Genomic DNA, 17,407 nt, shown 5'->3' with positions numbered 1-17,407 from the left:
GCTGCTCTTCCAGCAGGAAGTCCCACTCCTTCCAATGGGAAGTCCCATCCTCAAGGCACTGCCTCCTCCCAGACTTGGGTGAGTGTGTGTGTTGTGTGCCTTCAAGTCGTTTCTGGTGACCCTAAGGCGACTTTAACACGGAATTTTCTTGGCAAGTTGCATCAGAGGGTTTGCCATTGCCATCTAAAGTTGAGAGAATGTGACCTGGGGGGTTGTGTGCCTTCAAGTTGTTTCCATGGGGTTTTCTTGGCAAGCTTCATCAGAGGGGGATTTCCATGGCCTTCCTCTAAGGTTGAGAGAGTGTGACTTGCCCAAGGTCTCCCAGTGGGTTTCATGGCCAAGTGAGTTTCTTCAGAGGAGGTTTGATACTATTTCTAGTTTAAAGATGGGGAAATGAATGAAAGAATGGATAAATAAATGAAATTGTCTAAGGATGTAAGGTGATAAAGAAAGTAACCGTACATTAAAAGCAAAACGAAAAGGAGATACAGGTGTAAAGGGAGCCCAGTGAAGCACAAAATAGATATGCACAAAGCCTGTAAGAGGCACATTTGCTTATTTTCGTCTGCTGATTTCCTTGGTTAAAAATGTTTCTCAGGTTTTAAGTATTGCAATAATCTTCAAAACCTGTTTTTCAGAGATGATGACCAGGGACATAAAAAGGGGTGTGTACACTCAGGGCTGTGGGACTCTAAAACACTACTTCCAGTCTCCTCCAACAAAGAACAGCAAAGGGAACATGCTATTTGGAGCAAGATTCCCCTATTCACTCCCTGTATAAACTGAGGCACTGGAGGAGACAGTCTATAGAGAGAACAGGGAGTGTATATGCATTTTTGGAGGGCAGGGGAGACACAGAAATCATGTTATTTCTAGTTCAGCACTATGCTTCTTGAGTCATTAAATTTTTTTAAGAGGCATTGTGGCAGAGAAACCATGTAAAGATTTCAACACATCTGGTGAGAGATGTGAGGAGGCTGGGACCACCCATATCTATTCTCATAACCTACATCACAAGCAAAACATCCACAAAGGACCCAAAATCTGTCGTCTTTCTATTCAACCTTTCTGAAAAGCCAGAAGTACAGTTAAGCTTCAAGGAGTAAAGTTAAATGGTGCAATGCAAATCTACATAAACCACCATTCTGATGAGTCCATTAGCAGTGTAAATATCCATAAGCAAATCCTGACGAAGTGACAAGTTCTTAAGAGATTGGTAGAAGTAAGGAATTCTTGAAAGAATCTAAACACTTTCTTACATAGTTGCTTGCTAAAATCAAAAGCTGAGATATTGCTGTGAAAAATCAGATTTTAAAATCAGAAATTAATATTTCAACAAATTTTCTTGTACTATTCCATGAATTTGAGAGAGCCCAATACTCATGAATGCCAGGCTTGTGACTGCTTAAATATTTAACAATCTATTTAGAGTCCAATATCACATAACTAGTGAAGTATTATTATGGAGTAAGATTTTCCTCTTGACACAGCCACATTCTCTACCCTCTAACAAAAATGTTCTGTACTGCAATTATAGTTTGGAAATATTTTATCTGTCACAAACTGTTTGTTAGACATTTCCTCAAAGTTCAAACACTTTATTATGCTTCAAAGGACTATACTTTATAATTATAAACCTATTTCAACCCTTTTCTCTCTGTGTATATGAATTAATGCAACCATTTAAAATTATTAAATACAATCAATTAATGTAACCATTTAAAATTGTTAAATACAATCAAGGAGATATACAAGATTCATTTGAATAAAAAATGTTTATGAAGATTTTTCTCCTGTGGCATTAAGTCTCATCCAATGGTTCTAAGCTCTGTAGTACAGTAAATTTTGCAATTCATCAATGAAATATATTTGTATTGAAGATGCGAGCTCAGCCATTCCAAAGTTAGGCGGGTTACAGACCGCCCATTTGGGGCGGGCTGTACCCGCCCCTTTCCCCGGTGTATCGGGGCCTCAGCTGGTAGAACGGCAGCCGCTGAGGCCCCGATCTGCCGTTTTTTAGGCTGTGGGGAAGCGGCAAAAGGCCCCTTCCCCGCAGCCTGGAAAGGGGTGTCCTTGGGGCTTCAAGCCCCAAGGACATCCTGCGGCGGCGGGGAGGAGGAGAAAGGGGCCGCTTGGCCCCTTTTGCTTTGCTGGGGCGTCGTCTGAAGGCTGCGCCGAACGCAAGCGCGCGACGCAAACCAGGAAGGAGTCCGAAACGGAGCTCCTTCCTGGTCCCGTCAAAGGGCGCACTAAGCGCCCTGGCGCGGACCAACGATGTCACGTCCGCCCACCCCATATAGAGGCGGCACGGTCGTGACATCATATGGCGACCCCCAGTGGAAGGGGAGCCGCCATTTTGTACGGACTCAGTCCGTACTAGGGTTAGGGGGGTGCGGACTGACTCCGTACTTTCATGGCGGTTTATAACCTGCCCAAGTTTCTTTAATTGCTTTACCACTTAATAGCTGAAGCTGAGAATAGCTGTTGAGTAGCTGTGATACAAACCTGGAGCAACTTTTTCTTTCTCTTCATAGGCTGAATCACCTGGTGCTATTTTGAACTTCATAAATCAGAGCAATTCATTTCCCAGCAGAAAAAGCTACTGTTTCACTGACATATCTGAAAGTGCTGCTATTCAGGGAGATATGGAAAATACATAGAATACTGAAAAATACACGGAATAAAAAAGGAGATTAAATTTCAGTCAATAGTAACATCAGAGAGTGAAAATAAGTTATTATGTAGTCATTAATTATTATTTATACTGGCCACACATGTACAATTGCTATCTCAGTGAAAGCCTGCAAAGATACATTGCAAACAGAGGTATCTGGCTTTAGAATAGCCCTTATTCTATATGATATATGAGAAGCTTCCATCAGTGTCAAGGAGCTGTCAGAGTTGGTCATCATATTTCTGTTCAGTGTGTGTCAAGTCATGAACTGCTGGAACTTTAGGCATGCCTCTTGCCTCCTCTTGATATGCTTTTCACAGGTGTGGCTGATTTTGGGCAAATGACTTTTGTACATAACATATCCTTGAAGGTTCTTCTTTTTAATTGATAGCATGGCAGTGGGTGTCAGATGCTGACACCAAACCAATGCCAGAAGCAAACTAGACGCTTGCTGGAATGCAGAAATATATGGAGTAACAGTGCAAATAGTGCCTCTCTCTGGAGCTGGACTGCCATCCTGGCACACACAACCAACAATGAGAACTGCAGTTGAGCAACATCTGATGGGCTACATGATTGTTATGTAGTTTTCTACTCCCTTGCAGCAGGGGTTCTGCCTCCAGCCATTTCTGCTCCAGTTACTCTCTGATCTCCAGATCTGGTCACACTCTTACCCTACTGTGGCTTCAGCTTGATCCCTTTTTTCAGTAGGAGCTTGATTTGCCTGTAGACTGAACTTGGTATTGTCATCTATAGGCAATATTTAAACCAATTAAATTAATTAATGTGTGTGTGGGGGGGAGGTGGTAACCCTGAGTTATATACTGTGGGGCTCCCTTAGTATACATGCCAAGTTTCAGGTGTCTAGGCTTAACATGCTTGGAGCTATGACAGGTACACACACGTGTTTATGCATACACATGCTGTTATGGACTCAAAACTCTTGTGACAAGAGTTGCTTCAGCCACATGCCCTTATTCAGTAACTCAGGCCACTTTAGACCATTGTTTATGCTTACCTGTACTGACTTATGAAGTATACATAACTCTTCAGAACATCTGTGATGCTTTCCATGTCTTTTTATCTTGTCAATTGCCAAAGAGGAGGTTTAGTAATTGAAAAGCCCTACTTTATCCAAGGACTCTTTCATTTGTTTTTCCAGTGCTTCTGTAATTGAAGAACCTTCTGATTCTATGAATAAATATGTAGTTTCCCACATGAACAATCCTCAGAAGGAAGTAACTTCTCCTCATGAGAGTTTATCAAAAGATGTTATTTCTCATAAACTCTGAGCAGTCTTCAGCTGGATGACATGGACAAAAAAACATCCTATTGGGAAGAGATGAAATGTTTAGTGTACAAAGTACATTTTTCCTGCCCTCCCCTCCCAACAGGTAGTTAGCACTCAGCAACATTCCTCCCACCTCTGTGCACTATCAACTGAAATATAACAAGTTTTGCCTCTGGGGAAATTGTGTTACAGAAACACTTTGATGTCAGTGTCAGACAAAAGTAGTCCTACTAGCTGAGCTGGCAAAGAAATTAGGTGCAGTTTCTGAAATCTGGAAATGAAAATGGAGAGATGAGAGGAATAGAAGGAAAAATAACTACCACACCCTATTTGTCCTGTACTCCTGTTTGTTCTCATTTCAGTCCCTGATACTACTAAGGATTGTCTTCTGCTTTACAGCCTTGTTGACTCGTAAGTACTGAATTTCCAGAGACAGTAATTCTAGAATAGTAAGGTATTTTCACTCAGGAAAAATGGCATCAGAAAAGGGAATAAGGAAATATTTTGATGTAAACATATTCAAAATACTCCTGAGCTGAGACTTCTAAGCAACTTTCACATGGCACTAAAACAGATATACTGTATTATGGAATACTGTAATGCTGAAAATGTGCACCATCATGAAATTAGTGGAGTGTAACATTATAGTCAGGTTTAAAGAAACAACTCCAGTGTTTTGCACAATAACTGTCCATGCACTTTAAAACAGATAATATCATGATTACAGCTTATACATAGCTTATAGAGTGGAAGACCCCATCTTCAATTATTTATTTATTTCAATATCTAGGCCCCATTTCTGTCAAGAGGCCTCAAAATACTGTTGATCCTCAAACAGTGTATCTCGCCTTTTCCCCAAAATTAGGAATTGGCCCGTATCCTATCAGAATTTAAAAAAACAGATTCGGATAAAAAGACAATGTTTTAATACTAAGACAAAAACTGCCATACTAAAAACAAAACAACAAAAAGCAGTATCAAAGGCAGACAGACCACCAAAACTGGAGAAGAGCAGCCCAACTTCCTTTATAAGGACATTTGGTAGCTTGGATCAGTAAAAAATATTTTACTTATCTTACTAGACCTGAGGGCTTCTAGCGGTTTGTAGTTCTTCCCACTCCCAGCAATTATTTCATACTTACTATTGCTAATTAGATGAGCTAATGCATCAAGCACCGACCTTATCAAGAGCTTGGGGGACTTTTTGTCAACTACAGTAACTTAGAACCATAGAGTTGAAAGAGACCCGAAGGGCCATCCAGTCCAACCCCATTCTGCCATGCAGGAACTCTCAGTCAAAGCATCCCCATTGACAGATGGACATCCAGTCTCTGTTTAAAGACCTCCAATGAAGGAGACTCCACCACTCTCTGAGGGAGTGTGTTCCACTTGCTAAGGCTGGTTCTGATGAAGCCACCACAGACATTAAATCTTAAAAAGTTTAGCTCTTCATCCTAAGACTCTACTTTTCTAAGCGATTATGAATAAAGACTGTAAAATAGGTTCTGAAACCTATGGTGAGACTCACATTGTTTTATGTGTCTTACTTTTGGGGCTATTCTAAACTTTATTTAGTACATACTTCCACCATTATTCTTTTGTGATTCTTTATGTTTAAAAATGTACCCTTACTATAAGTTCTGTATACTGTATTCTTATATCTGGCAGTCTCAGTACTAAATCTAGTTCCTGACCATTTGTTTCACTTGCTGCTAGCTTTTTGGTTTTTAGCCTAGATTCCAATCTTTGTTGCCTGACAGTTTAAGTTAAAATTTGGGATTATCATGGCCCAAGATGAACAGACAAGAATAGTGATAATCTGTCCTGAGGATGTTTCTGACCTGGAGATATTTCTTGATGTGTGGATGTCCTCCATAAGGGCTGCTGAGAAGGATGGATTGATGTCCCCATCATATCTGTTTCTGAGTGTGGTGGAACCGTGACATTCCTCAGAAACACCATGCAAAGCTTTGAAGGGGCACTTTTGGGAAATACTGTTCTCTTAGGGCTTTATAGATCATAACCTGGAAACAGTGAAGCTGTTGTAACAAAATACTTGTGTACGATCTGTAATTTACCTTGCTCAACAAGGCTATTTAATTGTTAGTATCTATAAGTAAAAAAACAGCCCTATATATAGCATGTTACTGTATGGCATACCCAGTATGCCAGATCAGATGTAACCAAGGCACATGTAATGATGGCCAGACCAAACTTCTCCAGAACATTCAGCAGAAGTTGAATTCCTGGTCCTTGATCTACATTTTTACTGACCAGGGGCACCACTGTATTCTCTGAACTGTGTTAGTTGGTTCACCCTCTCTAGTTCAATACTGGCATCTGACACTCATTCACAATTTCCTTGGATTCAGCTGGAAAGTGAATGGTACGTTGGTGGTACTGAACTGCAAAACTCTAGACACTTCTCCCAGTGGTTACTTGTACATATAGAATAGCATGCTGGTTAAGACAGAACCCACCTCTATTCTCAAATCAGGCCAAAACCAGATTGAAACACATCTAGCTAATTAATCGAACTTGGGACTGAAACATCCCACCACATGTTGTGCAACATGCTCTAGAACTACATCCTGCAAACTACCTGGTAATTACCAAAATGGTGGGATTGAAGGCAAACTTTATTACGTACTGCCTTTTTAAAAAGGGATGTTAAAACTGTGTCTCTCTATAGACCGTTATCCACTCAATCAGTGCATCCAACTGGGAGCTGACCTGCTTGTGCACCACCAGCAGCTTCTTCTATGAAGCAGGAAGGGCAATGGTCAAGCCCTGTTCAAAGATCTTGACCATATATTCAGGCTGTACAAACAGAAAATAATCCATTACCATTGGAAAAACATGTGTGGAGTTTATATACGTGGGCTGTGTATATGGTTGACAAGTCAGAGAAGTTCTGAACATTTATTGTAGTTCACATTCCATAGGATGGAGCCATGACAGTTAAAGCAGTGTCAAATTGTATTAATGCTGCAGTGTGGCAGACACACGTCAAATGAGGCTTTCAGCTTATCCTGAAAGCTGTGTGCCAGAAGCAGCAATGGCACATGTGCCACACTGTGGGCATGAGCCCCACTGTTTTCAGTGAGGCTCCAACATATGTGGTACAGTATTTCCTTTATGTGGGGGGTGGGTGGTCCAGAATGGATCCCCTGAGTGAGGGAAAGGTGCACTGTAGATACACACACACACACACACACACACATGTATATATATACACACACATATATACATGCAATATGCACATATGCACACAAACATGTATTTATAAACACACACATACATATACATACCCCCCCAGACACATCCATATATATAGGCATGCACACCCACACATATACACACAAACATATATGCACACACACACATATATGTATATATACACACACACATATATACATGCATATATATATATGCGCACACAAACATGTATTTATAAACACACACACATACATATACATAACCACACACATACACCCCCCCATATATATAGGCATGCACACCCACACATATACACACAAACATATATGCGCACACACACACACACATATATACTCACAACCACATATATATGCATGCACATGCACACACAAACAAATGTATCTATAAACACACACACATATACAAACATATATATACCTATACACACACACACACACACACATATCTATATATACCCATATGTAGACATACCAACCAAAGTCCATAGGTGTTGTGTATGTTGTTGACCTGTGTGTGTGCCTTGGGTGTGTGTGGGACGTGTCCCTTATTCTGCCGTTGGGGGGCACTTTTCCGGGGGCCAGATGGGAGGCCCCTCAGGATGGAGCCCCCCAGGAAGTACTGAGGGCACGGACAAGCAAAACCTCAAAACACTCTCATCCACAAAACCTAAACCCAAGCCTCCTAGTGAGGCTCCAGATTGGGGGGGGGCAGGGCCTGCAGTGAGGGACCCCCAGTCCTCTCTCCAGCCCTGGGGGGGGGGGCGGGGAGGGGAGGCGCGTGGGCACTGGGCGGGTCTCGCGGGATCTGGCGGCCCTCGCGCCCCGCCGGGCCAGGCCCCATTCTTCCCTGGGAAGGAAGGCCACAGAGGCTGGAGGAGGAGGAGGAGGGCCCTTGCTCGTCCGGAGGCCTTCCTTCCTTCCTTCCTTCCGCCGCAGCCACCCTCATGGAAGCGCCCCTGCGCCCGGCCTGAGCTTGGCAGAGGAGGCGAGGGCGGCGGGGGCCGTGAGGCCAAGCTTCCACAGCATGGGTAAGGAAGGGCCCTCTCCCCCTCAAGGGATGCCTCCCTCCTTCCCCGGTCTCTCTCCTGGACGGGACTGGGCCGCCCCTCCTCCTCCTCCGAGTTGTAGAATCCTAGAGTTGGACTCTTATTGAGAGGTCCTGCATGGCAGAAGGGAGTGGACTGGACGGAGGGCCCTTCTGGCCTCCTCCAGCAGCCACAAGGCCCCTCCAGTCCAGCCCCCTTCTGCCCTGCAGGGACTCTCAGGCAAAGCATCCCCTGGGACACAGGGCCAGACAGCCTCCGTTTGAAGACCTCCAAGGAAGGAGACTCCACTACACTCCGAGGGAGTTTGTTCCACTGTCGAACAGCCCTTACTGTCAGGAAGTTCCTCCTAATGATGAGCTGGAATCTCTTTTCCTGCAGCTTGCATCCATTGCTCCATTGGGTCCTAGTCTCTGGAGCAGCAGAAAACAAGCTTGCTCCCTCCTCAATATGACATCCCTTCAAATATTTGAACAGGGCTATCATATCACCTCTTAACCTTCTTTTCTCCAGGCTAAACATCCCCAGCTCCCTAAGTCGTTCCTCATAGGGCATGGTTTCCAGACCCTTCACCATTTTTGTCACCCTCCTTTGGACACGCTCCAGTTTCTCAATGTCCTTTTTGAATTGTGGTGCCCAGACCAAAGCAGAATAGAGTGGCACTATTACTTCCCTTGATCTAAACCAGGGGTAGGCAGCCTTTTTGAGCCAGGGGCCAGGTTGCTGTCCCTCAGACAACTGGGGGGCCGAAGCCAAAAAATAAATAATTAAATAATTTTTTAAAAATTTAAATAAATAAATAAACCGGGACAAATGTAGGACAACATTTTCAAATGGTGGATACTTTTTTTTTTTAAAAAAGTGGAGGACACGCAAAAAAAATTGCTGATTTTTTAAAAAAATGTTAATATAAATGCATGTTTCTGAGGTATCTATAGACAATTGCCCCCCTTGCCCCTGCGCGTGAGGGGCCAAAGGCCCCGGTGGCAATTGGCGGCAGGACAGGGCTGGGGCCGGTCCCAAGGCCTCGCCGGGCCGCATCCGGCCCGCGGGCCGCAGGTTGCCTACCCCTGATCTAAACCCTATATTTCTATTGATGCAGCCTAAAATTGCATTGGTTGTTGCTGTTGTTGTGTGCCTTCTGATCATTTCCAACTTAAGGCAGCCATGTCCTGGTTTTTGTTTTTGTTTCCTTTTTCCTGTGTTTAGATTGCTGGTGTCAAATTGCACATTTATTCATGCTTTCTTCCAAAAACAGGAAACCTGACTCCATGTAGAAACTCTAGCAAAGAGAGGAGAACTTCAGTGTTGCACTGGACCATAACTTCTTCTTCTTCTTGTTTGCCTTCAAGTGATTTCCGACTTATGGCAACCCCTAACATGGGGTTTTCTTGGCAACATTTGTTCAGAGGGGGTTTGCCATTTGTTCAGAGAAGGTTTGCCTTCTTCTTCCCCAGAGGAGGCTGAGAGAGTGTGAAAAAGTGGCCTCTTTCTGTCCCTCTAGACAACACAGCCTTCTTTGAGGTGGGAGTGGGGGGTTTTGGGGTTTCCTCTTTTGGGTTGTCCTCCCTTTGTGACCTTTACCACCCAATTCTTCAGGTGCAAGAAACAGAGTTTGAGTTAAATGGCTGGTGGCCATTTCTCTTCCCCCTGCTTTTGAGAAGTAAGCAAGACATTACTCCCAGGAGATGGTCACTGCAACAGCAAGTACATTTCTATACTGCTTACCAATGTACTAAGTGATTTACAAAGTATAAGCTAATTGCCCACAACAATTTGGGTCCTAATTTTAGCAACCTCAGAAGGATGCCAGGCCGAGTCAACCATGGCTGGTATTGAGCTCACAACCTTGTGGTTTGTAAGTGAATGTCTGCAGTACAGGCACTTAACCACTGCACCACCTGGGCTTGCTGCCAATGGAAATGTGATGTGTTTACCTCATTACCAGTTGTGTTAAAGTGGAGGTAAATAGTACTTCAGCACTTTGTATTTCATTTTGCAGTACGCTTGGAAAGTATGGTTGTTTGAGAAAGCAAAGAGAGTTATCAGAGAAATCCCACTAATCCTACTTGGATTACAGTTCAGATGCTTGCTGCAATTTTGACCCACTGGGACAAACTCTTCTTTATAATCAAAGTACAGTACAGGTAGATTGCAAAGTTGTGCTGCTGGACATTAAAGGGCTAATTTATTCCTGTCTTCTTGCAGGTGTAAGCTTGCAACATGTCTAATGTGCACTTTGGTTGGCCCAATATATAGGTATCACTGTTGTTGTTTTTTTGGTTTTGGGTGATACTGTGACTTTCATTGGTTCCTTTAATGTGGGATCAAAGTTGCAGGAGGTTGTTAGAGGCTTCAGGCAAGACATGTGTGGTCACAATCTTTAGACTAAAAGTCACCTGGCCCAGTGGGACATACTTGCAGATAAGTACATTGATTGTGGAGAAAGAAGCCTATGAAACATTCCAGCTGCAAAGATATATGCATTGTACACTTGTTGAATGACGCAAACTTCTGAAAATAATAAAAGCAAAGAATATATCAGTGTCAAATAAGAACACATAGAGGTAGGGAGAATATTTGGGAAGTTCTGCATTGAAAAGCTGATGAAAAGTAGTCTTAGGATGCAGAAGAATACGTTGATTTGAATACAAAATTCCTGATTTAGTTCCATAGAACAAAGCATTGGCAATGCAACAATTGGGGGAAGTGGTCAATGGCTGTCTAGACCCTAAATCCTGTTTTGATTTTTTGCAGTTCCTCTAAGCTTAGCTCTGGAGTAACTGGGTTCTTTCATGGAATAAAAGATTGTATACATTGTATGGAGCCGAATAATGCTTTTTTATTTTTCCCATTAGGAAGAATGTGTGGTTTGTCACTAAGTCTTGCTCTATTTGATTGCTTGTAAATTGGCAGGTAATAAAATAAAGCCTAAGAGTACAGCTGTACGTTATAGATGTACACATAGTGCAGCAAAGAATGCCTGTATACTGTACTGTATACAACAAATTATTGAGAATAAAAAACATCTTCCTTTATATTTTGTCTACAACTACAGTATACTCTTTTCCTACAGTAAGGAGTGCATACAGGTTTCTTTTATCACTTGTCTCTAAGGTAATACTAGTTCCTTTTATCAACCGAAGACCCTAAACGTCTACTAGAGATCTTTATACATACATTGCAGTGGCTGCCTGCATGTGTTTATGAGCATGTCTATACTTACCAAGAGAAACTTGTTTTTTTCTCATATGGATTGCTCTTGTAGTGTTGTGGTAATGCCTGCAGGAGAAGGTGGGCCTAGATTTTTTTGAGAGTTGCAAAATATGTTCTGTTGTATACATACACCTAGGTATACAGAAGTGGTTATAGTACTCTAAATATTTGCTGATTAGGAAATACTTTCAAAATGCATTTAAACCTGTTCATCAAGTCTCACAGTAAATATATACTGCTTTTGTATAACTAATGCTGTTGATGTTGTTTACTTCAAAATCTTAATTTAGCATGGTTTTAGTAGAAAGTAAGGGGTCAATAAAATCATGTTCTATGAGATCAGGGATGTGGGTTGTATGAAGCCTTCAAGACTGTTTTTGAGGCCCAAAATGTTCCCCGTTTTGGCAGAATTGTTTTACTTAAAATGACTCCTAGAAGTCTGGAGGGTAATTTTGACATGTGCTGTTTGAGGGCCAACAGAGCCTTTTTAACATAAGTAAATTGGTCATTATTTACTTTCTTTGGAGAGGGGACCAGAAACATGGCAAAATGCCCCCATGCCTTCTAGGGGATGCAGGATATTATTTTAAGTAACACTTCTTTTTTAAAGTTTTTTTAAAAATAAAACAATTGGAAGGGCAGCACTCCAGTGTACAACATATGCCTCTCTTTATACCTCCCAGACCTCATGTAGCAACACACCACTGCATTAGAACTGAACTGGTATGTTTGATCTGGTGCAGAGAGACCGAACATTAGTACTACATTCTTAAAGAACGTTACGTGCTTTGTTGTGTGACTGGAGATGAAGGGGCAGCTCTTCTAGTACTTTGGCAGCCTTGGCAGCCCAGTCCAGCCATGGCAGGCAGACATTTTAATCGTGAGTTCTTTTTTTAAATCCCTGCCCTTCATAATTGGTTTGCTGTTGTTTTTGTATGCCTTCAAGTCATTTCTAATTTATTGCAACCCTAAAAAAACCTATCATGGGGTTTTCTTGATAAATTTTGTTGAGGTTTGCCATTGCCTTGTTTTGTTGAGGTTTGCCAATGTACTTGCTATTGCTATTCCCTTCCTCTGAGGCTAAGAGCATGTGACTTGCCCAGTGTCACTCAGTGAAGAGAGGCCTGGTGGTGTAGTGGTTAAATGCTGGGACTTCAGCCACAACATTGTAAGTTCGATCCTAGAGGGGGGCTCCAAGGCTGACTCAGCCTTCCATCCTTTTGTAGGTTGGTAAAATGAGCATCCAGCTTGTTGAGGGCAATTGGCTTACACATTGTAAACTACTTAGGGAGTGCTAGTTCACTGATAAGCAATATAGGAATGTATGTGCTATCGCTGTTGCTATTGGGTTTCATAGCCGAGCAGGGAATCAAACGCTGGGATCCAGAGCCGTAATCCAGCAATCAAACCGCTATGCCGTAATTAGTGCTTGTATGTAATTATTAGTGAGGAGATACTTTTCCATATGTAGTGAGCAAATGCAGAGGACACCAGCCCCAGTACAGTATAAGCTTATTCAGTGGACCCTTGTTATACGCTGGTATTTGGTTCCAAGATCCCCTGTGGATAACAAAATCCGTGGGTGCTCAAGTCCCATTAAATATAATGACATAGCAAAATGGTATCCCTTATAAAAAATGGAAAATCAAGGTTTGATATTTGAAATGTATTTTTTTAAACATTTTCAAACTATGGAGGCTTGAATCCATGTACAGTATAAAAAATCTGTGTATAAGAAGGGCCGACTGTATATCTTACAATGTATTGGTTTACAGGTTGAGTTTCCCTTATCAGGAATTCCAAAATATTCTAAAATTCAAAACTTTTAAATGGGTGGCTGAGATAGTGACATGTTTGCTTTCAGTGCACACAGACTTTGCTTCATACACAAAACTATTAAAAATATTGTATATAAAGGTACTTTCAGGCTATGTGTATAAGGTGTATATAAAACATAAATGAATTTTGTGTTTAGACTTGGATCCCATCTCATTATGTATGCATATGAAAATGCTTACGTATATAAAAATATAAAAAAGGTATTCCAAAATCCCCCACCCCAAATAAATCCAAAAGCCAAAACACCAAAACATTTCAGATAAGGAAGACTCAAACTGTATTACCGGTATATTGTTTTAATCTATTTAGTTTAATTTCATCTCTCCTCACTCTCCCTGTACATTTGATGCAAAAATATTGATGCAAATTCCACTTTAGATAACAATTGGTTGTTCAATACTTGCTTAGCATGTTGCAGTTTATGATGAAGATTTGGGGAGGGACAATTTGGAACATGGCTTAGCGATATTTCTGCAGTGTTGTTCAATTGTTTCCCCTTTTTGGTTCTGAGCTTCATGCTATAGCTTCATGCTATGAGAAGCGTATACTGTGATCTTCCCTCTCATGTATGCCTTGCATGCATCACACCCAGTGGAGAGGGAGCACAAATGGAGAGGGAGTGTATTATAGGTAATAATGACCTTGGAGTCATTATTTGAACTGTGTTCTCTTCATTTAGAAGAGAGTCATACTGGCTGTGTCTGCACTCCAGAAATAATCCAGGTTGACACCATTTTAATTGCCATGGCTCAGTGCTGTGAATTCTGGGAATTGTAGTTTGTCTGACACATATGACTGAATATCTCACAAAACTACAGTTCCTAGAATTCCCTTGCATTGAGCCATGGCAGTTAAAGTGTCAAACTGAATTATTTCTTCAGTGTGGATGCAGCCCCAGACCCCCAAATTTGAACATGCTTGGCAAAATCAGGAAAATTAATACTACAGCCTGTCAGGTCATGATCTGATACTGAAGTTTTATGGATATGGGAGCATGTGATATATTGAAGGTGGAAGAAATAAGAAGATAATCCAAGCAAAAACAATTTTGATGTATGGAGCAAACAGACGCTCTCTGTTGGTTTGTATATAGTAATGCTAATTTAGACAGCTAACTCCTAATTGTTGCACAGAACAAGCAATTTAACATATGGGGTAGGGTTTATTTATATATCCTGATGGAGTACAGTGGTAAGTTTCTTAAAAGTGAGTATGTGTTTTTATGTACATTAACATTTTATACAGTGCATGGACAAGAACGTGTTTTGTGTCAACTGCATTTCTTCAGGGGCAATCTTTGGGGATCATATGCTAGTGCAGTTATGGCAAACCTTTTAGGGACTTAGTGTCCAAACTAAAAAACAGGACTTCCGGGGGGTGGGACCTCCGGGACAGAATTTCTTCTCCCCACCCTCCTGGCCCTTCTACTGCTTCTCCAGAGACAGCTGCAGCCTTGGGATGGCCAGGAAGAGAAGAAACAGGCGGTCACCTTTTCCTCATCCTCCCCACACACCCTCCTGGGCCTTCAACTGCCTTTCTGGACACAGCTGAAGGTCTGAGGCGGCCTCTACATGCCACAAAAATGACTTTGCATGCCATCTTTGGCACACATGCCATAGGTTTGCCACCACGGTGCTAGTGATTTAGAGTGCCAGAGCCAAAGGTCAGTGGAGTCATCCCCCCCCCATTTCTCTCTCTTTCCCTCTCAGATGGGGCATCATGAGGGAGTGCAGACCACACTGGGTGACATCTCAGTGGGGGTGACACTCAGGCCTTCTGCCTGCTGCAGCTCCTGCCACTTGGCAGCCTTTTCCAGGTATGATGAGACTGCTGGTTGGGTGGGAAAGGGAACTACCGGCAGCTGCAATGGCACTGGTGCCATAGACCCCTCCCTTTCCTGTTACCATCATCCTCCATTCCTGCCCAGATGGCTTTTGGGTGGTGGCAGCAACTTCCTGCCACCACTGCCTCCTACTGCTCCTCCTCCTCCGCCTGCTTCTCAGCTGCCTTGGCCAAGAGAACCCAAGGTGGTAGAGAAGCATGCGGTGGCTGTGGTGGGTAGCCTGTTGTAGCTGAGGATGGAGTGAGGGAAGGGGCTGCTGGATGAGGCACTGAGGAAACTCTGCAAGGAAAAGTTAGTTGCTGACCTGTCATCTTTTCTTTGCTGAGTTTCCTTAGTGTCCCCTTTGCCCCACGCATGTCTGAGGGAAAATAATAATAATAATTTGTTTTATTTATATACCGCTATTCCAAAGATCATAGCGGTGAACAGCAAGTAAGCTAATTAGCAAGTAAGCTAATTTGCCCCCAACAGTCTGAGTACTCATTTTAGCTCCCTCCTTGGAAGGATGCAAGCCTGAGTCGAGCTTGGGCCCTTTTGCTGGTCTTGAACTCGCAACCTTGTGGTTTTGAGTGAATGGCTGCAGTACAGGCATTTAACCACTGCGCCACCAGGGCTCTGAGAGCATTTCTAAAGAGCAGGGTATAAATACAATAAATAGAAAGATTAAAAAAATAAAAGCCAGCCACCTGCTTTCTTCCTTAGGGGTGCTGAGGAATCTCGGCAAAGAAAAGCCGACTGCCTACCGACTTCCTTCACAAGGAAATGTTGGCTTTTCCTTCTGACCCAGGGGGTGGGGGAAGCTGTGCAGTGGGCACTGAAGAAGGTCAGCAAAGAAAAACCAGTTGCCCCCCCTTTTTTTTTCTGTTCTAAGGGAAAGCAAGCTGCCCCCCTCCTTCCTTATGATTGGCCTTTTTCTCAGACCTGTGCTCAGGGGAGGACACTGAGGAAACTCAGAAAGGACAAGCCAGTTTAGATCCAGGAGATGCTGTTTTTGAAAGAGAAAGCGAAAGGCACTGGCTTTTCCTCGTCTCCTGTTGTTTACAGAAAAGCCTCTCCTGGGCTTAACATGGCCCCAGGAAAGTCCCAGACCATGGTGAAATTGTCCCCCATAACCTCAGATAGCATTTAGGGGCAACAGTTTCAATCTCTTTTTTTGTGGTGGTGAGGAAAAGGTGTGAAAGGGTACTGCCCTCCAAAATCTGCAGGAAGGAGAGATAACACAGCTCCCTTGCCTTGCTAGTTGACCACTGGTGTACAGGAAGAAGATATGCTGAAGTTGAATTTTGTTGAAAAATAAGATGTTTCTACTTGTACTGAGATTTGTTTTCCTGTTTTGTTTTCCCTGGAAAAATGGAGATGTATGGAATATGTAGCACATATTTCATTCTTTACCGTGATGCATGAAGGACTTCCATGATAATGTAGTAAATTCATACAGTTAAACATTATAATTCTAGCAGACTTTTAGATCAAAGTACAGTGCACCTGCGCCATATAGGGGCACACTATACGTGCACCCCATTGAAAATAATGGAGATAGCCCCTGCAGATCTCAAGTCTACATGAATGGAGGAGGGGAAGACTGTATTTGTTTACAGTTTTAATGATACTTCTTCCTTATGTATAGTACCACGGTTGAGTAGCTCAAATTCTGCAAGGCCTTCAGGCAAGATGTACTCAGTGGCCCACTTCTGCCTCTTCATTATTGTTACTGTCTATTTCCTTCTCAGTTTTCTTAGGATGTGCATTGATTTTTTTTTTCAAATTTAATGTACCTATATATAATGCATACTGGACAAATAAGAGTAAGTTGCAACATAAGGTTTAATTTTCTTAAAAGACTGTCTGTGACTATGGATAGTTTATAAACTTTAATTGCTTATCACTTCAGAGGGAGGAAGCATTTTAAGGCTGTTGAACCTCTCCCTGTGCATGATGAGCTAGTCGGTCATAAGTCCCTCAGTGAACAAATCACCCTTGTTTCTCCACTTAGATGCCGTACTTTCTCTTTTCTCTATGTTCCTTTCTCAAGAGAGTGGTAAACCTCAGGTAGAGCACCACCTGATGGAGGAGAGGACTGAAGGGTACACACACAAATCAACAATAGTCATTTGTAGTTTCCCTTTTTCCAGCCAGACTGGTCTTTATGGGATAGAGCAGATTATAGACAGAGACTTGTCCAGGGGAGTAAAGCCAGTTGGACTAGCTTAGCACCCTGCTCATAGTTTCATAACCACCTTTTCACAGAGTTTTTGCTACATG

At 42.5% G+C, this 17,407-nt stretch overlaps 1 protein-coding gene and 1 long non-coding RNA gene across 6 annotated transcripts in view; one reads left to right on the top strand and one right to left on the bottom strand.

Moving 5' to 3' along the window:
* Window positions 1-314: 314 nt before the first annotated feature.
* On the bottom strand, window positions 315-7,766 carry LOC121931583. Of its 4 annotated transcripts, none has more exons than XR_006104177.1 (5): window positions 7,677-7,766; window positions 6,699-6,785; window positions 5,807-5,989; window positions 2,506-4,003; window positions 315-374 (listed from the first exon to the last, which is right to left on the bottom strand). It is a non-coding gene; the product is annotated as an uncharacterized LOC121931583 (long non-coding RNA). The 4 variants fall into 4 exon arrangements; XR_006104180.1 differs by lacking the exon at window positions 315-374 and having other exon boundaries at window positions 2,410-3,424; window positions 3,693-4,003; XR_006104175.1 differs by lacking the exon at window positions 315-374 and having other exon boundaries at window positions 2,410-4,003.
* A 275-nt stretch (window positions 7,767-8,041) lies between these two features.
* LOC121931577 (CD2 associated protein) overlaps window positions 8,042-17,407 on the top strand; it is a 90,133-nt gene continuing 80,767 nt past the window's right edge. Inside the window, exon 1 of one of the 2 annotated variants that reach the window (XM_042469497.1) lies at window positions 8,042-8,232. In XM_042469497.1, the coding sequence (XP_042325431.1) occupies window positions 8,229-8,232 (4 nt within the window). In that variant the 5' untranslated portion in view covers window positions 8,042-8,228. Of the gene's footprint in view, window positions 8,233-12,198; window positions 12,344-17,407 lie in introns of those variants that run through there. The other variant, XM_042469487.1, reaches the window with a different exon arrangement.

This window comes from Sceloporus undulatus, chromosome 1 (assembly GCF_019175285.1).
Source record: "Sceloporus undulatus isolate JIND9_A2432 ecotype Alabama chromosome 1, SceUnd_v1.1, whole genome shotgun sequence".
Taxonomy (NCBI): domain Eukaryota; kingdom Metazoa; phylum Chordata; class Lepidosauria; order Squamata; family Phrynosomatidae; genus Sceloporus; species Sceloporus undulatus.
This window is presented reverse-complemented; position numbering and strand designations above follow the sequence as displayed.